General features: G+C 30.0%; 1 protein-coding gene across 1 annotated transcript; it reads right to left on the reverse strand.

Moving 5' to 3' along the window:
• On the reverse strand, positions 1 to 26,888 carry LOC129972048 (RB-associated KRAB zinc finger protein-like). Its single transcript, XM_056086028.1, has 4 exons — positions 25,682 to 26,888; positions 20,380 to 20,490; positions 20,086 to 20,211; positions 1 to 1,163 (listed from the first exon to the last, which is right to left on the reverse strand). Exons 1-4 carry the CDS (start codon positions 26,886 to 26,888, stop codon positions 1 to 3), a joined length of 2,607 nt encoding a protein of 868 aa, XP_055942003.1.
• Positions 26,889 to 27,126: the final 238 nt, after the last annotated feature.

Consider the following 27,126-nt stretch of genomic DNA (forward strand, 5'->3'; position numbering starts at 1 on the left):
TCACTTATGCGCGCTCCTCTGATGCGTATTACAACCGCTGCTGGTCGTGAAAGCTTTTCCACAAATTGGACACTTGTAAGGCTTTTCTCCAGAATGGGTACGAGCATGTGCTTTAAGAGTACCCTTTTCAGCGAAGGCTTTATTACAAACTTCACATACAAAAGGCGTTTCTCCAGTGTGAGTCCTAACATGTTTCTTAAGATGAATCTTTTGAGCAAAACCTTTATTGCAGAAGTCGCACACGAAAGGTCTTTCGCCTGTGTGGGTTCTATAATGTCTGTTGTGGTTTCCTATCTGGGAAAATTTTCTTCCGCATACATCACAAACATAAGGTGTTTCGCCAGTATGCGTTCTGTAATGTTGGTCACGATTTGATTTCTTAGAGAATTGTTTATTACATATAACGCATATAAAGGGCCTGTCGTCAGTGTGTGTTCGATAATTAGTTTTAGGAGTATCTTTCTTAATGAAGATCTGCGGAAATTTCTTCTTACCAGAACAGAATCCGGAAGGACCAGCCACAGCATGGTCATCCGCCTTGGTAGAGATAGGTTCTTTCAAGTCGGTTGCAATTTTCTTCTTATTATTGTAACCTTTAGTGTGCATTCCAGGTGAAATATGTTCATCAATTATATCCTCTGACACTTGCACTTTGCCATTTTTTGGCTCGTTACATCCTGGTGGCAGATCAAAGTTCGCAGTCGATTCCGCAGTTCTGGAAATATTGTTATTATCTGAAAAAGAATTTATGATAACACATTCTAAATAATCCATAAAATTCTTTTTATCTTTATTCAAAGACCGAGATTTGCTATCTTCAAGAGACATTTTGCATTCGTCATCAGTTGTTGCATAGATCTGGTCTGATACATCTGATCCTCTTTGATTTTCAATGTCAGTACCACCTGATCCGGAAAATGTGATTTCAAAATCATTCATAAGATATTTACACCTTTCATTTTCGTTTGGTAAATTTCCTGAACTGTCATTCAAAGTTAAAGGAAATTTGGCATAGTTGTATTTTGAATTCCTTTCATTTGATTCGTTAGGCTGCCGTAATGAGTTTTCATAGTCTTCGATCATATAAATGTAACAAGGGTGATTATCGTTGTATGTCACCATTCTGCGACAATACGGACACAAGTAAGGAGCCATTAATTTTTCTGTTTAATAGAAATTCTGACCATTCAAAAATTCATAATAAATAGTTTATAATGAGAAAAGTAATCAAGATTTCAGTTTCTTTCAGGGGTTTAATGCAATTGGGATTGCAGCTGAGTAAGTTATTCTGGGGAAACAGCTACGATTTAAATGATAGAATCGATGAAAAATTATAATTGATTCGTTTCATAAATAACATACTAGAGCCTTTTTTCCGAAATTCTAGAATTGTATTCGATTGTAATAAACGGTATTCGAAAACAAAACCGTGTTTTCTGCATAAAATGGAAAAGAATAAAGTTCCTCCAATCTTAATATATATAAATTACGTGTCACGTTGTTTGTCCGCGATGGACTCCTAAACTACTTAACCGATTTTAATCAAATTTGCACACCGTGTGCAGTTTGATCTAACTTAAAAGATAGGATAGCCCTTTTTTGAATTTTTAATTAGAATTTTAATTATTAATTAAAAACTAACTTTCCCGCCAAAATATTCTTTTCATTTTTCCCACCGCCAAATGAGTACGGCTTGGGGTTTTTTTCCCAACAGTCAAGGCTGATTTTTCGGCTGATTATTTGAAATGATTCTATTTATTTTCTTAATGTTTGATGCATTTAAAATTAAACATTGTTAATTAATCGATCTTTCAGATTAATTCTGAAGTACTTTTGAATTAAAATAAAACAGAATAAAGGAAATTAAAAATTTCTAATCTGCATAGCGCTACCCCAACTGGCGTAGAAAAACTCAAGCATATGCGTTACCGTAACTGGCTTTGAAAATTCACTCATGCGCATTGCGTTCTGATTGTTGACATGACAACCATTATTAACGGATGATTTAAATTATTTTTAGGTTAGTTGCACGTTTTTGTAATTAAATTGTATTTATGTTAGTTATATATTTTTTGTATACGCTTATAGCTTTAAGTACATCGTTTTTTTTTTAGTTTTTTTTAACCTATTTTCAACCGATTATTTTAAACGATTCGTTTTATTTTCTTAGTGTTTGATGAATTTAAAATTAAACATTGTTAATTAAGCGTTCTGGTCATAATGAATCTGAGAATATTTTGTTGACAAATTCTTGAAATATTACATAAATTAGGAAAGATATTCTTTAGTGCCCATAAAGTTTAAACGCTCAGTGACTGTTTTCAGTAATCATATTACAAAAAAATACTTTGTTTCAGTAAAAAAATTTATATTAATTGCAGATTAATCCTTTCCACTTTAATTTATAGTATAAATACTACGGGAACTAACAGGAAATTAGAGAGATACAGATTACGTTATGACTGAAGGCCTTTATAATATTATGAGTGAATTATAGGACTATCAAAATTTGAAGTTTTAAAATATTTTGATGAAGAAGCTATTAAAGAAGGAATTGCATAAAATATTTAATTATTAAAATTTTAATTAACATTAAGATTGGCGAACCGGCTGGTCGCCAAAGGTGGCTAGTTTATATAAAAATGTTTTCCTCTGCTTTTATTTAATTGCAATTTCAACAAACAAGACTTTTTTTAAGTGCAATTAGACTCTTTCAAATTTCTTTAAAAATATGACATGAAATTATCAAATTCCAAATATCTATTCCTGACATCCAAAATCATTTTACAAAAGCGGGATTGGTCTTTTCGAAATCTTCATGCATATTCTATATTGAAGGTGTGATTGTGGAGTAGAGTAAATCTCAGATACTTTGCACTTCATTGGGGAATAATAGTTACGAAATATTGAATTTTTGCGTTTATCTGTCACTTTTACTGGATCTTGCTAAGGAATATGTATTTTGGATGATTTTTGTAATATAAATTTAACAAAGAATTATGGTTTCACAGTTATAAATCGCATATAGAATTTCATTTATTAAGTCTTTGCCTTAATGAGTTATTACAGCTTTATGCATGCAGAAATAGAAACCGACAGACTATCAAATATTTGACAAGTTTGATTCAAAATTTCCTAAGACTCTTTATTTAATGTGCCATAATCATTGCGTCACATTTTATATGCCTTTCGTCTTGTTTTCAGTATTCATCGAGTTCATGTGTGCTCGAATAACAAGACAGACAGACTTCCTGTTAATGGATGTCGTTCAAAATTTGTTAGGAATGAACAGCTTTGGTCTATATCAATAAGTAATAAATTTGGTATCCTGTTGTTAAAAAATTCCTGTGTCGATATTATGGCTCAAATTTATCAATTGAAATTGAATGAATATATTGTATAATTTATTTATGTTTAACTTTTTTGTGTATCGTTTAACTATTATTATATTGTACCTTCTCTGTATAACTATAAATGTTTTGTATCTTTTATTAACCATTTTAAATAAAGTATAATTATTTTTCTGTTGTACCTTTTGTGTAACTATTAATGTTGTATTGTTAGGGTTTTGTTTCGATTGTTATGTTTGTATAACAATTTCTAGAAGCACCTGTGGCATTTTATATTGATGTGGCTTTGGGGCTGTTGTTCTACTTGAGACATTAAGTGCATTTTTCTAAAGGTTTTTGGAATTTAGGTCGGTTTCTGATTTTCGATATCGACAAGTGTCACTTGTGTCTTTCTGATAGGTGGGGTTATTTTGTGCCGACATCATCAAGTTTGGCCTTTAATTTAGTCGCGCCTCGTTTCTCTTATTTAAGCCAAATTTCATCTGTTTAGTTTAAGGCTTTTCTAATTTATCTCGTTCACAGACTGTTAGATATAATTCCAAACAGATGCTTTTCAAACTTGTTGAGATCTAAAACATGGGAATATGTGTAAAATTCGAATTTTTGTCTATTGTATACATTGTTCCCAGAAAAACAACGTTGAACCGTTCAAAATTTTGAAAATCCATGAAGATAATTTAAGCTATTGGATTATGTAACAGAAAAGGGAATTTAATTTTTAATGCTACAAATGCTTTATGGAAATATTCAATTTGTAAACAAGGGCTGCAATTTATTTAGATGCCAAAAATTAATCTTCCCAAACATTTACCACACTGTCAGTTTAATTCCATTTATAAACATGTTAAAATCTGCTGTCAACAAATAAGATAAATATGCTAAAGATATTCATTTTTAAATACTGCATACATTCCAAAATGAGATGAGGAAAACGCTGTGATTTTTTTTAACTGTCTTTTTAGTTTTTATGTATATATTCCAAAAACCATGAAATAGGAAATTACTATTGAATTTCCTACATTGACATCTAGTATTAAAATTAACTGAAAATAATGTAAAAAATAAGATGTACTGACCAAATTTGTATGCATAATGTAAAATTAATTTACAAAAACAATCATAACATTTTATGAAACGATATTTTATAGTTATGAAGAAATGGCCCTTTTTGTGAAATTCATCATTAAAAATAAATTTAGATTATCCGTTCGATGTAAGGTTTTCTTTGTTACACATAAATACAAAATTTTTTTCATTAATTAAACTCCAGAGATGAAAATTACTTTGCACACTGATGCAAAAAAAGAGATGCTCCCTTATTTCTATTTAAACCCGACTCTTACTTTCTATATAAAAGTTTATAAAAAATTAAAGAGGCATGCAAAGCAAAGAAGTATTACAAGAGCACCAAACTGATGCTCTTTATGAAGCCTATTTCAGCAAGAAATGACAAAAGATGAGGATAAGAGGGGTCACCCAATAATTCATGCAAATGAGGATGAGAATTTCTAAGCCATTTGCTTTTATGATTTTTAAAACTCTTACACGCTTTTAAAACATGCTGTACAGTAACATATGCATCGCATTTATACCAAACTAGGACTGGTTCCGAAAGAAGTAAATATTGCTCAAAAACCTGGGAGAACAGGAATTTTTATTTCGAATTATTCTGTTTGGAATCTTATATTTATACCCATGCAGCACGGCACCGGTTAATGCCAGTACAAACAGAAGAAAAATTAAATTTCGTTACATGTACGGTTGCTCAAATGAAGTGTGACCCAAAACGGTTGCTGAACATCATGTGGATGGATGACTCCTATTTTTCATTGTATGGTCATCTCAATCAGGCGAAACCTTCGTATTCGAACAACGTCAAATTCTCGTAATTCACCTGTTCAACCCATTGCTTTCTTTTTAGGTGTTTGTTTGGTGTGATTTCACTTCATCTTTTTGCTTCGAATTTTTTGAAACACTTTATCCTATATCTGGTGAGAAAATTTATTCGACCACTGCAGTCGCAATTTTACGCTACCATATGGAGCTGCATTACATTATTTCTCTACTTCATGCAGGTCGATGCCCTGCCCACTTTACACATGAAACCGAGATTCCATTGTTAATAGAGATTTCCATTAGACACTTTCACTGAAGACCGAGTAATAATTTATGGTTACGTTTGTAACATATTTAAAATTATGATTATTTTTAATAAAAAGATTAATATATAATTTGAGAATTTTTTTGCATAAAAATGAAAAACTTATTAATTGAAACAGTTTGTAAATTCTTAAATTAACTTGTTGTAATTCTGAAAAAATATATCTAATTAAAAATAAATATACATTAGAAAAGGGAAGAATGACTGCTGAACCACCTACATACCGCTATTCGGAAGCGACTGTGACACATTACTAGTGTAAAAGCTACACTGAAGGTTTCCGGGACATTCTATTATCCCGAAACTTTCTAGCTACTGCAGTTAAACATTTTAATGAATGAGTATCCTAAAAATTACTACTATTACATTAAATCTCAAATCAATAATTGAAATCAATATTCCATGTGCAATATAATGTGCCAATTTATTCCCAATAATGTGCGCTTCTAAATATTTTTTTCAATGAAAATTAGTTTACACTCGATAATTTGCACTCCGGAAAAAGAATACTTTCACTATGCTCAATTTCATTACAAGCAAGACATTTGGGTAAAGTGGTCACACCAAATCTACATAACTTTTCATGGGATGGAAAGATTCCAAAACGAAAGATTAAGGACAAAATATCCATTTTTCTATTGGAAGGATATCGAAAATATCTATGTTTGGTGCTTTACAAGTAAAAAAAGCATTTATTGCAGTTATTTCCTTTTCACTCCTTAAATTCTTTTCTAAGAATTTCATTTATAATGTGTCAAAAAATGTGTTCGTTCCGTATCCATTTCACAGCTGCAGAAGATTGAACGTTTCGAATTCAATTATATGCTGATTCGTTTCCTGATATACCATTATGATCTAGGTCATAGGTTCACAAAGTGGTTCAGGTGAACCCCCAGGGGTCCATAGGAGACCACAGGGGGGTCCACGTAGACGTGAAAAGAAAACAGGGGTTCACAAGTTGTAAGTGGGGGTCCACGGAAAATTTTCTGGGTTTCATAATAAAGAACAAAAATTTTGGCTTGGACTTACCTATCAACGGTGACAGGTAGCATCATTCACTAGGTAGGTACTCAAAAATATTAGAGACTCAGTTCAAACACAGAATTGAATAGAACAATAGATAATAGTACAAGTGTACATCACATGTCGAGACTTGCAAATTGCCGCCCGTGCACCCGCTCGTCCGTGATGCTTGTTTAGACCTGCAAAGGGATGAAATGCGACTTGCCCTGTGCTTGCAATCTACATTAGTATAATGCCAAGAACAAAACGTTACTCATTTGTTTCCTGGATTTTGAACATAAAAGTGTGACTGTGAGTGAATCGATGTCAATGTTTGCAGAGCTGGAAAAAATAAGTATCTGCCTATTTGTTATACAAATTTTTATTGTATATTGTAATTTATCAATCATATTATATTTGTTTTACTATTTGAGTGTAGTAGGTAGTTATGTAGTAAAAATTGAATACTAAAGATTATTCAAAACTTCGATAAAAGAACAAAAAACCAGGGAAGATTAAACTTTAGGTACCTAGGTACTTTTTTGTTTAAAAATATTTATTTACGCAACGACGGCGATTAATTAAAAAAGCGATGTTTCCGCGGGCATTTTTTTATTGCAATAATTCTATTCTGTTGTGTTATAATAGCCATATTCTGGTAAAATCGCCTCAAAAAAAAGAAGCAATGCTTTGAATACCCGTTTATTTGCACTATTGTGCGATGAAAATAAAGATTTCCAACAACTGCTCTTGCATACTGAAGTACGCTGGTTGTCGAAAGGTGCATGCTTATCGAGATTTTACTAACTTTTCGAATCCGTGATAGAGTGTCTGGAAACATACCAGACAGCACCAGAACAGCACCAGATTTAAAAGAAAATCTGATCAAATATAAAGCAAACATCGCGTACTTAACATATTTGTTCATAAAATTCAATGACGTTAACTTGCAGTTACAAGGGGACAGCCTTAATTTAATTAAAACAAAGGGTGTAATTTCGGCTTTTGTTGGTAAATTGAAATTAATGTTACAAAATATTAGTCGGCGCGAATTCTCCCAGTTTCCGCACTTGTCACAGATAGAATGTCTTCATGAGGATATTCAGACATACGCTCAACATTTAAATACCCTGCATGGTGACTTCAAAAATAGATTTGAAGATATTCTGACGATGGAAATACCACCATGGATCATAACCCCATTTGATGAAACGGAAGAGACGAATGTGGTATTACAAGAGGAGCTACTTGAGCTCAGCACCAACGAGGAACTGAAGGGGAAATTTAAAAAAGGCTATCAAACATTTTGGCTGCAGGCAGAAATCCCCGAAAAATATCCTGGGGTGTAGGAAATTGCGAGAAAATTTTTGATAGCGTTTCCCTCGTTATATCTTGTCGAAAGAAGTTTTAGTGCCGTTACCAACCTGTTAACAAAAAAAGGAGCAGATTGAACATCACAGAACGGGGAGATTTGAGATTACTTCTTACAAAACTGAAGCCAAATATTGATAATTTGCTATCAATTCATCAAGTATATCCGTCTCATTAAAAGTATGACTATTTTTTATTGTTGATTTACATTTCAGAGTTCATTTGTGATTGTTTTTAATAATAAATGTTTATAATTTTGTATAACCACAAGTATTATTTTAATAAATAGGACACAAGAAAATGGGTTACTTTTTTTTTCTTCTTAACACCCCCAATTTAGGGTGATATTTTTAGGAGTTTTGGGAATACAGTAGAAATGTAGCAGCAACTACATTTCTACTGTAGTTGCTGCTACATTTAGAGAAAATAGTAAAACTTTGAAAGTGGTCCATGAGAAAAAAAAAGTTTGGGAACCTCTGATCTAGGGTGAAAACAAGTTCTAGAGATTTATTTTCTGTGTGTGTGTGAGAGAGAGAGAGAGAGAGAGAGGAAAACAATGCTTCCTGAATGAATGCATTTAGTCTAGTTGATTTATTATTAAAATTGAAAAGAACTCGGAAACCTGACATTTTATCTCGGAGCAATTCATCATGATTCATGTCTACTCAAAGTTAGGAAATTGTGAGGTATACAGCTATTCTTTCATTCGTCAAATGCGGTGGAGAGCAGAGATTACAAAAAAAATTGCTGTTCTGTTCTTGCTGCCAGAATGGCATTTCATTGTACAATTAAATGACTGATTGGATTCAGGTATCTTTACAAAGTTTATAAAAATTCTTGAATTGTGTATCAAAAAGCCTGATTGATGTACCCTAAATATCAGAATATCTATATAATAATTAACAATGCGTGTGTGTGTGTGCGAAATTTGTATATTTTCATTCTATAACTCACTAGAATCTTATAGAAAAAAGATTAATATATAATTTAATACTTTATAAAATTGTTATTTCACTATAGGCATTAAATTATTATGGCAAGTTTTGAAACTTTTAACAGTTTTAAAAATACTTATACTTAAATTTACCGCATCAGGTTTCTTAAATATTTAACTGTTTTTATTGCGTGATTTTGTTACTTTTAACGAACCAAAAGAATAAGAGTTGAATTTAGTGCCTATGTAGTTTACTTGACGAATAAAAAAGTGAAACTACAGCAGTGTGGAAAGTGCAAATAGATTACTGTGACATGATACATGCTTTTAAATGCATTATGTGGTCATTGGTAATAGGATGATTTAAATAAACAATGAACAGATTTGACAATTGAAAATATTTTCTTAGGATAATCATAAAAATGAAGAGAAGCGCAATAAATTTAATTGAAATGAACAACTATTGAAATTTTCAAAGAACCCTTTGGTCTCCAAAGGTGGTTAATATAACACAAACAAATAATGACACACAAATGTCAGATGCGCGAGATCCATCTCTTTCTTTGATTCTGTGCTCTGATTTATTCTCTTTGGATCCGTTCAAATCCTCACTTACTTAAAAGTTTAATCTGCTGGAAATCAGTCGAAGGACTCAATTTCTGAACTATAGAATGAAAACTAATTAGTGTTCTTAAAAATGAATTTGAACGTATAATCCGAAAAACGCTCGGAGGAGGAAATTTAATTTCTTCTTTGGGCTCCTTGGAAGATTTGCTGTCTGACTCCAAATGGCGATACTATATAAGGCACGTGATTAAAAAAAAATTCCATTTAGTGTCATCAATTTTGGTTCCTTTTTTACTTTCTCGTGATTAATTCTATCTCTGTATTTAGAAGCATGTTTATATTTCAGTCCAACCTGAGACCGAAAATTGGAATTTTAGAAATATATCTCTCTGGCTCTTCTTTGATTCGTGCAATGATTCGAAAACTCTTTAAAGTAGAAGAAATGAATTCAGGGTAAGATCTAGATCAAAGTCTTAAAATTCTTTGTAAGTTGAAGGAAATCTATTCTTATGAAATGTGTCTGCCTCCCTGGTCAAGTGCTTGTGAACAACATGACGACCAAAACATAAAAAACAGATGGATAAATTCTGCTGTAGTTTTGCCATCCAACTTATCAAGATCTATTACATTTTCAATGAAATGAATGAATTGACTGTCTGTTTGTTTGTGCATATATCTATGCAAATAAATACTATAATTCAAAAATGTAACCATTTATATAAAACCATATCTGTTTAGTATGTGTTCTCAGACATACACCAAAAAACATGTTCTGTATCCAATTTTGGTTTCAATCGCTTGCAAAACTGCATTGAAAATGCGTTATGTCTCTTCTTATGAAAAAATTGGAAATACGTGAAATATGTCTCGAGTGCAATGGAAACATGATAGCCGAAATCGTTACCAGAATAACAAAATCAGATTTCTTTCGAAGACATATCGTGTACATTTAAAAATGAGTTATAGAAAAATAGTTAGGGTCATTGTATAATCAGAGAGGCAGACTCGGATCAATAGTAGAATTAAGAATTTAAAAAGATAAAGATCAGATCATATCAAAGTCTTCTAATCGAAAACTATACCTAGAATTTGATTTCAAGCAGATATAAATATTCGCAACTCATTTCATTTGATAACTAAGAAAATTCAAGATTGCTCAATATCATACATAACAGAAAGGTAATTTTAAATTAGATATACCGGATATTGCATTAGAATCTTATGCATGTCTTGATTTAAGGTGAGAAAGCTCTAGTTTATGAAACGAATCAAAACATAATTTGTTAATCGATTAAATCCATTTTAATCATAATAAATGTACACATTTTATGTCATCAGCAATAACGCCCTAGAAATAAATTGTTAAGAAAGTTTAAAATCTTGATTACTTCAAATTGTCAGCCATTTTCTGTATACGTTTCTAAGGACATATTTTTTTTTAAATTGAATTTTAATACATATGGCTCGATACTTGTGTCAGATTTGTTATAGAACAGTGCTTTATGGTGAGAATCATTCCTGCCTCTTTTATAAGGACAATGACTATGTATACACATTGCCAAAGTTAGAAGAATTAGACAAAATAGATAAAAATAATGATTACGCAAAAGATATAGTTAAAGAAAATTTGAATGACATTGATGAAAATCTGCAACTAGAAGTTCGTCAAATTTATAGTGAAAATTCGGCAGTAATAAATACATCGCTAAAAGAAAATATTGATGAAGTTTTTTTAGTGTCTGACTCAAGGCGAAAACGGAAATTGAAGGCAATCTCGAACAGGGCACAAATGAGAAATCGGTGTGGTACGTCAATAGTGGACACTCAAGAAAATAATGCAAATGCATCGATAAACGTTTTGTCGGAAAAGTTTGAAAATGCCTGCAATTCTGAGAGAGTCTCTCAAAAGGCTTGTACGGAAACAACAGATAACACCGGATCTGTCTATGAACAAAATAATGGTGAATCAAAGGTTTCACATTTATCTCCTGGAAAGGCTTATGAAGAATGCCGAATGTCTCTTCAGGACAGCAAATGGCAATCGTTTAATAATGATAAAGATTCGTTTATGGATTCCCTGGACTGTGTTATCAAAAGTGATCATTCAGTCAAGAAAAATATTACTGGAAGCAAGAATTCTCTTTTTAATTATGGTTTTTTACAAGGAAACAAGAAAACAAAACTTAGTACTATCGAAGCTTCAAGGAGCCTAAAAAATGAGCATATTTCACCTGAAATGACTTCTGAAGATTCCAATCATATCCACAAAATGGCTGCCAACGAGGAAGAATCAATCTGTTTTATAAAAGATGACATTGCAGTTGCAGGACCTTCTGGAATACGACCACTTAAAAAAAAAGTTCGTTTGCCATATTTGTTCTAAACGTTTTCAACGGAAATGCAACCTTCAAGAACATTATCGAATACATACTGGAGAAAAACCCTTCCAGTGCAGAATTTGTAAATCATTATTTGCTCGGAAATCAAATCTCACACAACATTATAAAATACACTCTGACGAAAAGACAATTGTGTGCGATATATGTGGAAGAGATTTCAATTTCAAAAAAATCTCCAGAAACATTATCGGACTCACACGGGCGAAAAACCCTTTGTGTGTGATGTCTGTCAAAAAGCATTTGCTCAGGCCTGTAATCTTAAAACATACATCCGAACACACACTGGGGTAAAACCTTATAAATGCCCAGCTTGTGAAAAGAGTTTCACTAACAACAGAAGTTGCAGTAAGCATCACAGGAGAATGCATGAATGAAATCAATGAGCAAATTGCAGAAATACTTCTTTTACTCTTGTATGAAACTGCATAACATTCTCTATAGAAAAATATTTTTTAACCCAATTATTACAGTGTTATTTTTAAAATTTCTGCATGAATTCTATATATTTGACGAAGATATTTTTCTGATATCTACAATCTTTGGTACTTTACTTGATGAAAAAGTGACGAAAGTTGTGATAATTAATGTGTCATGTGTTTACTTGTAAATGTATATAATTTATTATTTTTATTTCTGCTTTTTAAATGGTTTCAGTTTCCTTTCATTTTCCATGAGTTTCGATTTTAAATGTTAGAAGAATTATGAAGATTTGAAATATATATTAGGTTTGAAACATTTCATTCAATAATCTTGTATCCAGTCGCAACTATTCTGTATTAATCAATCAATATATTATAAAATAAATATCATCCAAAACATTCAATTTGCATCCATATTTTATATATTCGTTGAATGACATATTTACAACATATTCAGCATTACAGGCTTAAATCAGATCCATCTAATGTAATAAATACACGGGTAGTGCAATAAAAAGCAGTTATTCGTTTCCTGAAGCATAAAGCGGAATGATATTTGTTATGAAAATTAAATCCAAAAAACAGTTGCAACTCCATTTATAAATTCGTCCAAATGAACAACGAATTTTTTATTTATAATTTACTTTTCTAATCCGAATTCTTCTAAAATCAAAATATTTCTAAAACAGTAAAAAAATAAAAAAAAATAAAAAAAAACTCTTTAAAATATTAGAAATAAACAATTTAAGTTTTAAAAAAACATTAAAATTTCAATTTTTAAATGTTTAGTATTCATTAGCGTAGTAAAAATAAATAATCCGGTAAAATACAGCTACACACTAAAACAGAAATTTCCATTTTCATCCATGAATCCGATATTAAAATGGAATATCAATCTTGAAAATATTATTACAATAGATTTTCAACATTTTCCCTTTAATTCATGTCTTGAGGAAAGGTTCATTACTTTTGACTAGTAATGCTTTATGTGATTACTTCTGCTCAGGAACTGCATGGCGGAATCTATGCATTAAGCAAAATTTTAGCAATATTTTGCAATAATAAACTTTCAAAAAATATTACAGCACAAAACTGATTTTTACATCATCATAAAAGGCAGCCTTTTCTTTTTAATGATAACAGCTTTTGTTGCATATTTTACTGAATTTTTAATCAATTCTTAACAAAATTATTTTAATCTTATTTTGAAGCATTATATTTCATTCACGAAATGAAAGTGAAATCGTTTTTATTGTTCGTTCTAATAATTCATTCAAGTTTATTATTCAATTCTTCAAGTTTATTCTTTTTTCATGTGATTTACTTTCATTGTTTTGAAGTGCAATGAACAAAATTAGCTGCTTAATTTAATACTGAATGTAATAATATACGTTGGGTTATGAATATAAATGGATACTAACACAAAACTCCTATAAATACGAGATACAGATAATGCTTTAATAAATTCAAGTGTAATATGATGCGCCCAGCACACAACGAGATTTGGAGGACACGAAAATAACTATATTTTACGTGTATTCTTAGCATCATGTATTTATTTCGCTCATTTTTAATATTTTAATCCTTTCTAGAGACTTCTACAGAATAGATGCATCATTGTCATATTTTCTGGTTTTGGGATCAAGTGAATATTTCCAGAAATGATACGCAGATTTTGCTGAAAAATCTGCGACATCCTTACTGACGACGGGATGCCCGTAAATGCGAGAGGATTCTTTGTTAGTTGAATCATGGGATCTTCCGATCCACAACGAATCACTTTCAATCAAACTCACGACTAGTTTATGTCCCATTCTCCTTGAACGAAAATATTCCAAATTGACTCGCCTCCGTACAGGATACTCTTTCTATACTCACTATGATCTCCTTATCGGTAAGAAGTGCAAAAATGTGTTCCACTTATCATTCGACTTCAGGGTTCACATATTTTAATTGAATGCTTTATTTTAATGTTCATTGTCACCATTTTTTTCTTCTTTTTTTTTATCTCTTAAACTTGCAGGTTTTGTTGGATGAAAAATACCATCCAAACATTTTTAAATCTTTAAAAGCTATATTTTACAAGTGTCTCACACATTTAAAATGTTCACTACGTGTGACTCAGCTATTAAAACAGCTATGTCACATGTTTGAGATTGGAACGTATTCTTGGCCCAGTATGAACAAAAGTGGTTCTTGCGCGTATTAACCCGGCAACAACTGCTACTAAGCGTCTTTGACGATTAGATGGGCCGTCACATAAAATTAACGGTAAAAATATTTCAATTAAATATTTTATATAATATGTTTTAATGGCTTTATCAGTAAAATAATTTCAATATTTTAAACTAATTCTGAAACCATACACTCTCCATTTTATTGTTCTAAAACCTTTATTTCTGTTTCTACCTAAATGCATTCAATTACATCGCCAGAAAGATAAGCCATATTTATAAATGAGTTTATTTAAAGTATTTTTTACTATTACATACATGATTCAAAAAGAAACCGTATCTATAAACAAAAAAAATTCTCAAAATTTATTAAAAGAATGTCTTACTTTGAAATCAAACAACATGAAAAAATAAGACGAGACATTAAAAATTGAACATTAAAAATGACACATGGAAATCTTAATATAAAATCAATGAAAACGGTTGGAGTTTCACTTCAGCAATGCTTTAAATATTATTGAAAGAAAGTTAAAAATATTTCCTTTAATTTGTTAAATATGGAAAAATAAGATAATTATCCATTTAAAATTTTTATCATTGACGAAATGTTTCGTTGAGATATGAGAGGGAATAAAAATCATTTTTGTCTTCGGAAAGTACATCGAAGATGCAAACATTTCACTTGACTTTTGATGAATCAAAATGCTTTCAAATATTTCAAGAAAGATCTTTCTGGATCAATACTTCTGATGATTCAAAAAGGCCATTTGCCAGATTTTGGAGTTTTAGCTAAACAATCTATTCTTGTAAATGTGAAAAACATGCACACAGCTGCAGCACTTTCACATTACACAAATCGATGAAAACAAAATTGGATTAGAAAATAATGAATTTATTTCTTTCGCGTAGAATGTCAATAAAGAATTTCTTAAAAAAGGAAAATATCAGAGAAAGATTGGAATCTTTTGCTTAGTATAAAAACATTTATTAAAGCATTTGTCAAATACATTAAATAATTTTTATAGTACATGATCTTCAATATATAAAGAAAGGAGTTCTTTGTGAAATTTATTATAAATATAAAAAATGGATTTCACATTTTTTACTAAATTTCTGAATGGGAACAAATACAATATTCTTTAATTAAATATCAAGTTAAAAAAACTGTTGCAGACACCAACTCAAAATCCATGCATTGTAGTTGATTATTACAGTTATTAAAAGAAAGTACGTGGATTTACTCACTTAAAATACCGTAATCCGTTTTATTATTTCAAACCGGCATTTTAAATTCTTTTTCAAAGCTCTAAAAAATTAGCAGTTGAATACTGAATGCCATCGAATTAGGAAATATTTAATTTACAATAAAACGAAAAGAAGAAATCATAATGGTTTTATTCGAACGGAGCTGAATATGTAATTTTTATACTAATTGGAGAACATTTATATTAGGATTAAAACGTATTAAAAAGATTAGAAAATAAACAAATAAATATAACTCTATTTGAACTGAAATTTTCGTTGCCAGTTACGAATTAGACAGTAATAACTCATAGGTATGATATCAGGAAACATGCTTTGATAAAATAGTAAAATTCATGGAGTATTTTTAAAAATGAAATAGTTTAATTTAATGTTAAAAAATTCAGTTTGACAAAGAATTTGAAATAGTTCCATACTAGAGTAAAATATTTATTTCTGTGATTTGCTGATTGATTTCACGTATGTTTTCTCCAGTGATGCAAATTGTAACTGCACTTGATTACGAATACACTTCACAAGTAGAAAATCTATAGAGCATTTCAACACTATGTGTGTGAGCACATTCAGTAAGATTGATCTTATGAGGAAATCGATCTTGTAGACTTCACCATAAATTACCTATTACAGGGCCTCATACGTCCGAAGATCTAAAATAGAATCCAATCAAAATGTTGGACGAGTATTTCTAAGATGCGAATTGTTAGACATTCCTACCCTTTCTTTCCTTCTTTGGGAAGTGGGAAAGTGGGACCTTTTAGTTAATATAAAAAATTGGTAAACTGATTAGCTCAACATTTTTGTTTTTCTGATATCGAAAAATAAGTTCCCAGAATTGTCATTTATATCATTATGATTTTAATAATTTTTGTCTCATTCTCCTGATCAAAAAAGTTAATACAGTTGTCATGTTTCTTATTAAAAAATGCAAGGGTCATTCTCGCCTCAATTCAATATTATATCGCATGACTGACACAGAAATCAGGCTGCTAATTAATCGGGTTATCAAAAATATTCAGTAAATATTAATAAAGAAATCAAGAATTTAATTTCTTCCAAGAGTTCAATACCATAGATGTACTGTTTTGATTAAATATAAAAATTAAAATGTTTCCGACATTTAAATTATATTTAATCGATGATGAAACTTTAATGAAAATTAAATAAAAAAAGGGGCTACAGCATTTCTCTTAAATTTAAGCCCTGTTATCATATTCTATTATAATATCCGAATCTAAGATTTAAAACAAGCCTTCGATTTATGTAACTTTCTGTAAAGCTTTCTAAATTTTCTTTAATTTTCAAATAAATTTATCTTAGTACTAAAAGTAATTATTAAAAAAATATATTAGTCGAATAGATTTCACTTAGAAAATAGCAGATGCGAGATATCCTTGATCCAAATTTGCCGTTTGTCCTCTGTCTTGATAATCCATTTCAATAATTTAATAAATAAATTAAATAAATCAATTTTAATAAATAATTGATTTCAGTAATTAAATGTTGACTAATTTTTTTTTACCCATCCAAAAACTCTTCTGTACTTTTTGAACAATCGTAAGTTCAAATGCAAAAATATAATTTGAAATAGATCAATGTTAATTAATTATTATATTTTATTTCAGGATCTAAGAATTCTTTTGAAGCAAAATTCTCTACATTTGATCCCCAGAAGTTTGATTCGAAGATATGTTGAATACATATCTCATCCATTCAAGGAGAGTAGATGTAAGATCAAATAACTCTGACAGTAAATCGAACAAAATATAAAAATACAACTAAATTTCTTGATGAAAAACGCAAGCAAACACTTCATAATAACCTAATACATCATATATGTGAACTTAACACCAAGGTTTAATGCAATTTAGTTGAAAGAACTGAAACACAGATCAGAAGACCTCAGAAAAAAAAAGTTTCAAATTTAATCGGATTCTGTTCGAAAAAAAAAAATCTTAAATTATTTTATAATTCAATAAAACAGGAATGCATTATTTTTTACACCAAAAATCATAATCAAAAAAAGAAAATAGTATCTTTTTTATTCGGATGAAAAAATTTCCAACAAATAATTGTTGCTTTTAACATTCATTAGTTTTTTTAATAACCAGATGGCTCGCAAATGCATTGTTCTGATAACAGGAATATAGTATCTTTATAGTAAATATAGATTTATCTTTATAGTAAATATATATTTATCTTTATAGTAAATATAGATTTATCTTTATAGTAAATATAGTATTCGTTTCCTTTCATTCCATTTATCATTAACACGTTGCTATATCACTAATGAGCTGGTTGAAATCCAAGCCATGCTTAAAAGACTTTCAAGTTAAATGCATAAAAAGCAGTTAATTCATTCCCAGGAAAATGATTCGAAGAAATGTTAATTCATTAATGTTTAGGAGAAATGAATGACGATAAAATGCCTCGGCACATCAGCACAAAACAATATTCTTCGAAACAAGGTGAGATTTTTTTATAAGAAAATGTAGCAATATAAAAATTATGTACATTTAAATAGTTATTAATCCCGCATGATTCGAACCTAAACGTTAATTTTAAGTACAAAACTCTACAAAACATTTAATAAAAGAGTATCTTACATTGAAACGACTCAACGCGAAACAATAAGACGAATCATAATATATTTTCCATTAACAATGGGAAAATGCATAAGATGAAATGTTAATAAAAATTAAGAAACGATCAAGGGTTAAAACAATAATTAAATATATTGCTATAAAATAATTTAAAAAATATTTTCTTAATTTGTTAAAAATAGAAAATGCAATTTCACGTTTAAAACATGTAACACTAATTTTAATATGATGTAAAATCAATTTTTTGCTTCCGAAATTATTGTGCAAACATGTCAAAATTTCGCTGATTCTTTAATTAATTAAATTTCAAACAAACATATCAAAAACATCGTTTGGACCTCCAAATTTACATCAAAAATGTGCATTAGACAAATTTGCAAATTTAATTTGCTGTCTATGTGTCAACTCATGCGTTTATCTTTAATACTAAAAAATATTACACAAATCATTGGCAAAATGTGATACCGAATTTATTTATTTCATAGAAAATGACTCCAAAGTATTTCTTAGAAAGGAAAAAAATATCACAGATACACTGGAGCCTTAGGTCTAATATAAATATATTTATTAAATTTTTTACAAAAATTCATTAAATATCTATTTTAGAGGACGATTTTCAAGATATGATGAAATGTACTCCTTGCGAAATTCCCCATTAATAATGAAATTAGATTTTACGTTTTATCTATTTTTTCCAATTGCAGCAAATATTATTCATTTATAAATCATCAAGTCAAAAAAAGTTTTGCTTTCACCAATTTATCGATTATTACAATTATTAACGGAACCTAAGTCATTTTGCTCAGTTAAAATATCGTAATATGCACCATTATTTAAATCCGTTAATAAGTTACCATTAAAATATTTACCCAGATATTCTGAAAAACTACAAATGAAACTGTAAATATGGAAATATTTAATATTGAGTGAAAACCAAAACAAGTAATAAAATAGTTTTATTAAAAGAGAGGAGAACATACATTTTAAATAAAAATTAGTTAAAGATTTTCTTTACGATTTAAAAAAATACAAGCAATATTAATACACTCAGATATAAATGCATTTGAACTGAAAATATATTTTCATTTTCAATCATTAATTAAATAATAAAAACTTATCAGTATATGAACTTCTATATCAGGAAATATGCTTCGTCAAAGTAGAAATATTCATGCAGTATTTTTTAAGGTAAAATTGTAACAACAACAACTTAAAATCCCTTCAATTCGATAAAGAATGTAAGAAAGTTTCGCAGAAGAGAAAAATAATTATTTCTGTAATTTGCTGATTGATTTCACTCGTGCGTTCTTCTGCGATGCTTACTGCAATCGGTGCTATTTGTGATTGCCTTTGAACAAACTGAGCATTTATAAGGCTTTTCTGCATTGTGAGTCCGAATATGTGAATTAAAACTAACCTCATGAGCAAAACTTTTATTACAGACGTCGCACACGAAAGGTCTTTCACCGGTAAGTATTCGATAATGGGTGACCAGAGTTGATTTCTGACTGAATAATTTTCCACAAATATCACAAACATAAGGCGTTTCGCCATTGTGGATTCTGTAATGTTGGGCGAGACCAAATTTCCGAGGGAATTGTTTATTACATGTATCGCACATGAAGGACTTGTCGCCAGTTCGTGTTCGATATTTAGTTTTAAAAGTAACTTTTCTCCTGCAGATGTTAGGAAATTTCTTCTTACCAGATCAGAATCATGAAGGTTCATTCACAGCATGGTCATCCTCCTTGGTAGAATTACGTTCCTCCAAGTAGGCAGCCCTTTTCTTCCTTTTATTGTGACTCCGAGAGTGCACTTCCAGCGAAATATGTTCATTAAACTCACCCTCTGACATATGCCTTTTGCCATTTTTCGGCTCCTTACTTCCTCTTGGCAGATAAGGATTCACAATCAAATTCGCAGTTCCAGAAGTATTATTACAATCCGAAACAGCATTTCTTGAAAGACATTCTAGAGAATCCATAAAAATATTTTTATCGTTATTCAAAAACTCCAATTTGCTATTTCCAAGTGATATTTTACATTAATCATCAGTTGTTGCAAACTCAAAATCTGAAACACCTGTTCCTCTTTGCATTTGCGTTTCGACACCTCTCCATTCAGCGACCATTATCGTACTTTCACACGCTTCACGATAGACGTTTTCAGGTCTGTGAACCGAAATATAATTTTCTGAAGAAGCTGTAAAAGTTACTTTTTCTTTGCTTTGGACTTCCGTCATCTTAACTTCTGAAATGGGATTAAAATATGAAATTCTTAATTAAAATATGAGAATGAAGGATTCTTCAGCTGCGTAATGTAGAAACTCTCTGCAGAAGACATATACTTGTTTACTTTTGTGTAAGTGACATAACTTCTTCATTATTTGAAACAGATATAAATATATAATCTCAGGTTTTTTTTATTTTCGTTTTTCGGGAAAGATTGACTTAAATACAAAGAATTCTCATTCGAATTTTCTGTAGAATTCTCTTTCACTTCATCATACTCTTTGTCCCATTCGACCGGGCTTTGTCGTGAATACTTCAAATTTTTTATGGAAAAAGCAAGACATTTTTACCATGTGTACCAACATTATCACAATGTTTGCAACCGTATAGATGTATTAATTTTCAATTTAAATAAAATTCTGACTTTTCGAATGTTTAAAATAAATTATTACTGAAAATAAAAATTTAAGATTTTTGTTTCTATAGGATTTTTATAATGTTGTCATTCAGATGAGTTTTAAAACTTCGCTGTTCTTTTTAAAGTTAAAACAGATTCAACACTTGAATAAAATATGAATTGATCGTTTCTTTAATTACATTCTAGAGCCCATTGTCCTAAATTTAAATACGGGATTCTATTCCAATGAAGAATATAAGACTTAAAATATAAATCAGTCTTCGCTTTATGATATTACTAATTAATCTACAATATCTTTTGATTTATTTCAATCTGCAAACCAATAAGTCAGTATAAAAATACGATTCAGAAATTTTTGCCCTAGAGCATATTCAGAGTAGAAGAAATGTGCGAAGGAAGAACTTATTTTTCACCTGAGTTCTGCTCTTGATTCGAATTTATTACTTCGAGTGTATTTTAGGGATTGATTTGAACAATGAAAATCCCTGTAATATTAAGAATGTCAAAGAAGATATAATAAAATAAGATGAAAATAAAAGGATAAGAATTTAGGATAGAAGTATACAAGTTTATGAAGTAAAAATTTACATTTCACCAAATTTTATTAAAAATATTTTCTGAGATTTTATTCTTTCAATTGAACTAATAGCTATAAAATACTTTGAAATTCAATGAGATTCTGTTAAAAACATTTTATTAAATATTTTATATGAACAAATTAAGTTTTTTTTCTTCTCCTCATGCCCCATAAAGAAAGTTTCCGTTTCTATTTTCTTTGTTGGCAGTCAAAACTTTTTTATGCATATTTATAATTATTTACTTCAAAGATATATTTCTGTAATCAGACAGTATTTGAAGGATTATTTTGAAATGGGTCTGAGAAGAAATATAATATCTGTAAACTCAAATCCGTTTCCCTACTATCAGTTCATTTTTAACTGTTTGGGAGTTTCTATTTTAAATATTTCTCAAGTGTAAATCTTGTTGATGATTAAAAATCTATTCCACGCCATTTTTTTTTAAATTGAGAAGCTAATTCAAAATATACTTGTTTAAAGTAGGGAAAATATTTTTAAAAACTGGATAAAACCTTGTTATTTATTTTATATATTCAACCCGCTGACAATTGCTGAAAATCAATTTCTTTGAAAGAATACTTAATTTAGTATAAATAAATAAATGTTCTTATATAAATACAATTTTTTGGGCATACAAAGCAGATTCAACGTATTTTCGACAACAAAAAAGCGATATTTGGTATTTATTGCGTGAAAATAAAATCCTAATTTATATTGTTTCATCCTCTTCAAAATTCTTCAAAAAAAGTATAAAATTAAAAACTTTCTGAAATAATTTCGCAGATTCTAAGTGAAGAAAGCTGCATTTTGTCTCTAGTTCCGTAGTAGTTGATTCCTACCGCTAGAACTTTATCCATTAAATACGTCAACAACCCCTCAAAATTGTCAATTAAATTTCTACCAAAAAATTATTTCATGTAATAGTAAGAGAAAGCAATAATTTAATTTTCACCAAAAGTTAAAACTATTTAATAACTAGTAAAGTCCTAAACCAAAAATTCAGTATTTAACGTATACATTTTCTTCATTATGAAATTTGATTATCTTCTCAATGTTATCTCTTTGAAGGTATTGAATTAAACACAGTATTGTAATTTTTTAGAACGCTAGTTTTCGTAAGATTAGGAAAATATGAATGTACGAAGTCCGTGTTTTCCTTTTTTTTTTTTTTTTTTTCATTAGCCGTAATTTCTCTGCCTTTTAATTGCACTATCATTTCATTCCACAAATTAGCAGTTTCAGTGACTAATATTCCCATCAGAATCGATTAGAAATTTAATATCCCGTCTCGAAAAGACAATGTGGCTGAAATGTTCTATACTGGAGACCACAGAAAACTGATGAGAGAGACACTCTACTGAGAATGACAAAGTGAACCCCACTCCCCTCATTTATAATTTTGTCATTTTAGAGGGAAGACTTTTTTTATTAGATTTAACTTGTAGCAGATTCCAACGAACAGACGATATTTTAGCGGAATCAACTTTCAGAAGTGAATCGCAATGTCATCGAATGCAATGCTTTGCAACCAGGTCGCAGTAGCCACATTTTGAAAATGAAGTTCCGATAAAAAATTCGCTAATCTCTAATTTTACTGTAGGTGGAAACAAGAAGCATATTTTTCTACATGAATTGTTTGAGGGGGGAGTTATTGAATAGTATTTGGATCTCACGCAAGTTTCAACAGATCGATATTAACATTCTTATAACACGACTGAATAAATGATCGAATTCTTCGTCGTGCATGGTAAAGATAAACTGGAATGAAAGCTCCTATCAAATAAACAATCAACGAAACAATTTTTAATGATTTTCTATTTCCGATTATTTATATATTATTTTAGAGATTTTGAAAACGTACGGACATGTTAACTAACATTGAATTCACTAGATTATAGAGTTTAGCATCAATATTTAATTAAAATTCTTAAAGTTTAAAAACATAAACAGCTTTTAGTTTAAATTTAATATAGGCTTATCAGTGGAAAGCTAAATAAACAAATCCTAGCAAAAAAAAAAAAAAAAAAAAAAAAAAAAACTTTTCACTTACAATAAAGTCTAGAATTTGTATCAATATGATTCCAAATTTATTATATGTCATACCAACTCAGTCAAATACTTCTAGTAAACACGTTTTACAACTAGTAAACAGATATAAATTCTAATGTCTTTCTATTGCAACTTTCACAAGAATGCATCTAATCCTCATTTTCATTATATTAAACTTGCGTAAGTTCTTGCATATATTCACCTATATTTTATTTGATATCGTCAATTTGCGTTATGCTGTTCTTATATTTTTTCTAATTCGGATAGCTTCGATATGGTGCATAATCAGAATCTTGGGTTAAGAATTGTTGAATAGAAGGCATGTAGAACGAGACAAGTGAAGATTCGACTGATTATCCTTTTCTTGTTTTCCTGTGATCACTTTATCATTACAACTATGGTATTAGTAATACGCTGTTCGAAATTCAAACGATGCTTAAACGATTTCCAAGTTAATTGCCTGAAGACCATTCAATTCATCTCCAGGAAATGATTCGAAGACATGACATACATTATCGCATAGAAGAAAATACTGAAGATCAGATTCCTCGGCACATCCACACAAAACAATAGTCTTCTAAACAAGATTAAATTATACTACAAAAAAGGCCAGCAATATCACAAAGGGCTACATTTAAATACTTTTCAGTCCAGCAGGATTCGAGATGAAACATTAATTATTTATAAAAAAAAATGTTCAAACATTTTTATAAAAATATACTTTACATTTGAACTATTCATCGTGAAAATTCAGCTAAATCATAATATCTAGACCATAATCAAAATGAAAATAGAATAAGAAATGTTAATTAAAACAATTAAATCGATCAGTTTTACTTCAATAATGAAACGGATTGATCTAAAATAAGTTTAAAATATGATTTTAATTTCTTAAAAAGAGAAAACGCAATTACACGCTTAAAACTTGTATCATTGAAATGATTATAATCTATTCTAGTATGATGTAATAATAATTTTTTGCGAAAATGTCGCTTGTTTTTTAATTAAACTACTAAATAGTATTACAAAAGCCTCATTTCGAGCTGCAAATTCACAACATTGAAAATGTGCATTTTCCAACGCTGAGAGCTCTAATTTTCCTTTCACTTGTCACCACGTTTAGCTATATTATTAAAAGAGTCACAAGTCATTGAAGATGTAATTGACACTCAATTTACCGAATTTAATCCTTTATTGCAAATTATAACAAAGAATTTCTTTAAAAAGAAAGAAAAATCACGGTAACATGTGGTTCTGGTGTCTAATATAAAAATATTAATTAAACTAATTACAAAATTGCGTTAAATATCACTTATCGAACATGATTTCAAAACATAAAGAAAGATAATTTTGGTGAAATTCGTTATTAATATTTATAAGAGAATTCACATTTTGTCGATATTTACCATTCGGAAATATATAAAATCATTTTTTAATTAAACATCAAGTTAAAACATATTCTGCTTACGTCAATTGAAAATCACAATGTTGCAGTCGATTATTACAATTATTATTCGAACCTTAACATTTTTACTGGGTTTTAAGTAATTGTAATAAGTACCATTACTTAAAACTAGCACTTAGTTGACATCTAAAGCTTTGCTCAAATACTCGGGAGAACTAGACCGCTAAAAGTGAACATCATTACATTTGGAAAATATTTAATTTATGAATGAAAGCCAAAATAAGGAAAAATGATTGCCGTATTGGAAGGGAGCAGAAAAATGTATTTTTGGTATACTAGGGTTTAGTGACTAGGATCAACATCTACGAGAAAAGATACAAAATTAAAAACAATAAACACTTTAATAAAAAGTCATTTGATCAGAAAATCATATTTTCATCGTCAATAGCCAATTAAACAATGTAATAGCTTATATGTTAAAATCTAGAAATCTGCTTTGTCCAAATAGTAAAATTGCTAAAGAAATTTTAAATATAAAATTATAACAATTACAATTTTTCAACTCTATAATGAATTCGAAGTAGTTCCATACTAAAGTAAAACAATTTTTTCTATACTTTGCAAATCATTCTCACCCGTGCCTTTTCTTCTGATGCCTTATGCAATCTCTGCTGTTTGTGAAAGACATTTTACAAGCTGGACATTTAAAAGGCATTCCTTTCTGCAGTGTTCTTCCTATTTTTATGTCTAGTAAGATTACTCTTATGAGTAAAACCTTCATTGCAAACGTCGCATACGAAATGTCTGTCGCCGGTGTGGGTTCGATAATGAGTGTTGCGACTTGATATCTGATTAAATTTTTTTTCGCAAATATCACAAACATAAGGTTTTTCGCCAGTGTGGATTCTGTAATGTCTGTCGCGATCTGATTTCCGAAAGAATTGTTTATCACATACATCGCACTTGTAGGGTTTGTCGCCAGTGTGGGTTCGATAATGTCTGTAGAGATTATGTTGAAGAGTGAATTCCTTGGAACATAAACGGCAAGAAAATTTCTTCTTACGAGGACACATTCCTGAAGGTCCAGCCACGGCATCGTCATACTTTTTGGTAGAATTAAGTTTCTTCACGTTTGTAGCCATTTTCTTCTTCTTATTGTGAACCTGAGATTGCACTTCCAGTGAAGTAAGTCCATCAGTCTCACCCTCTGATACTTGCCTTTTGCTATTTTTCAGCTCCTTACTTCCATGTTTGAGAACGGAATTCACATTCAAATTCCCTGTTCCAGAAATATTAATACTATCTGAAATAACTTTGTTGATAACACATTCTAGAGAGTATATGAAATTATTTTTATCCTTATTCAAAGATTGCCATTTGCTGTTTTCAAGATACATCTTACATCCATCATCAGTTGTTGCATGCATAACACCCGATACCCCTAACTCTCTTTCCTTTTGTATATCAAAAGTGCTTGATCTGGTGACAGCTCTCATTTTTTTACAAGTTTCACGTTGATCAGTTTCAAGTCTGTAACGAGATTCCACATTTTCTGAAGAAACTATAATAGATTGAATTTCACTATCATTCATTTCAATCATCTGAACTTCTGAAATAGGATTGAAATATGAAATATCACAAGGATTCCATATTTGTGCGTTGTTGGAGCTCTCTGCCAAAGTTCTACACCTGTTTCCGTTTGAGGAAAGCGACTTGGCTTCTTCATTATTTTGAAACAGTGATAAATGGATGAGCTCTGATTTTTTACTTCCGTTTTGCTGGTCAGCTTGTCTAGAATGCCGAAAACTGTCATTTGAATTTTCTACACATTTGTCTTCCGCCTTTTCATCTAAATTTCCTCTCTTTTGAAGTGAGTACACACTGTCATAATTCTTATAAAAGAAGCAAGGGTGATTCTCACCATAAGTCACTACGTTGTCACAAAGTCGGCACAGGTATTGAGCCATTCATTACCAATTGAAGTAAAATTCCAAATTATCAAAAATTTATAATAAATTGCTGCAAAACTGAAATTTTCTTTTCTTCCGCTGTTTTTTGTTATAAATGTTGTTGATGAGATTTAAATTCCGTAGCAGTAAAAGTATATTCAACAATGAATAAATTATGAATGTCTCATTTCTTAAATAACGTGCTAGAGCTCTTTGCCACTCTTTCAAAAAAAATTTGATACCTAATATTTAAAAT

Source organism: Argiope bruennichi, chromosome 6, assembly GCF_947563725.1.
Source record: "Argiope bruennichi chromosome 6, qqArgBrue1.1, whole genome shotgun sequence".
NCBI classification, from domain to species: domain Eukaryota; kingdom Metazoa; phylum Arthropoda; class Arachnida; order Araneae; family Araneidae; genus Argiope; species Argiope bruennichi.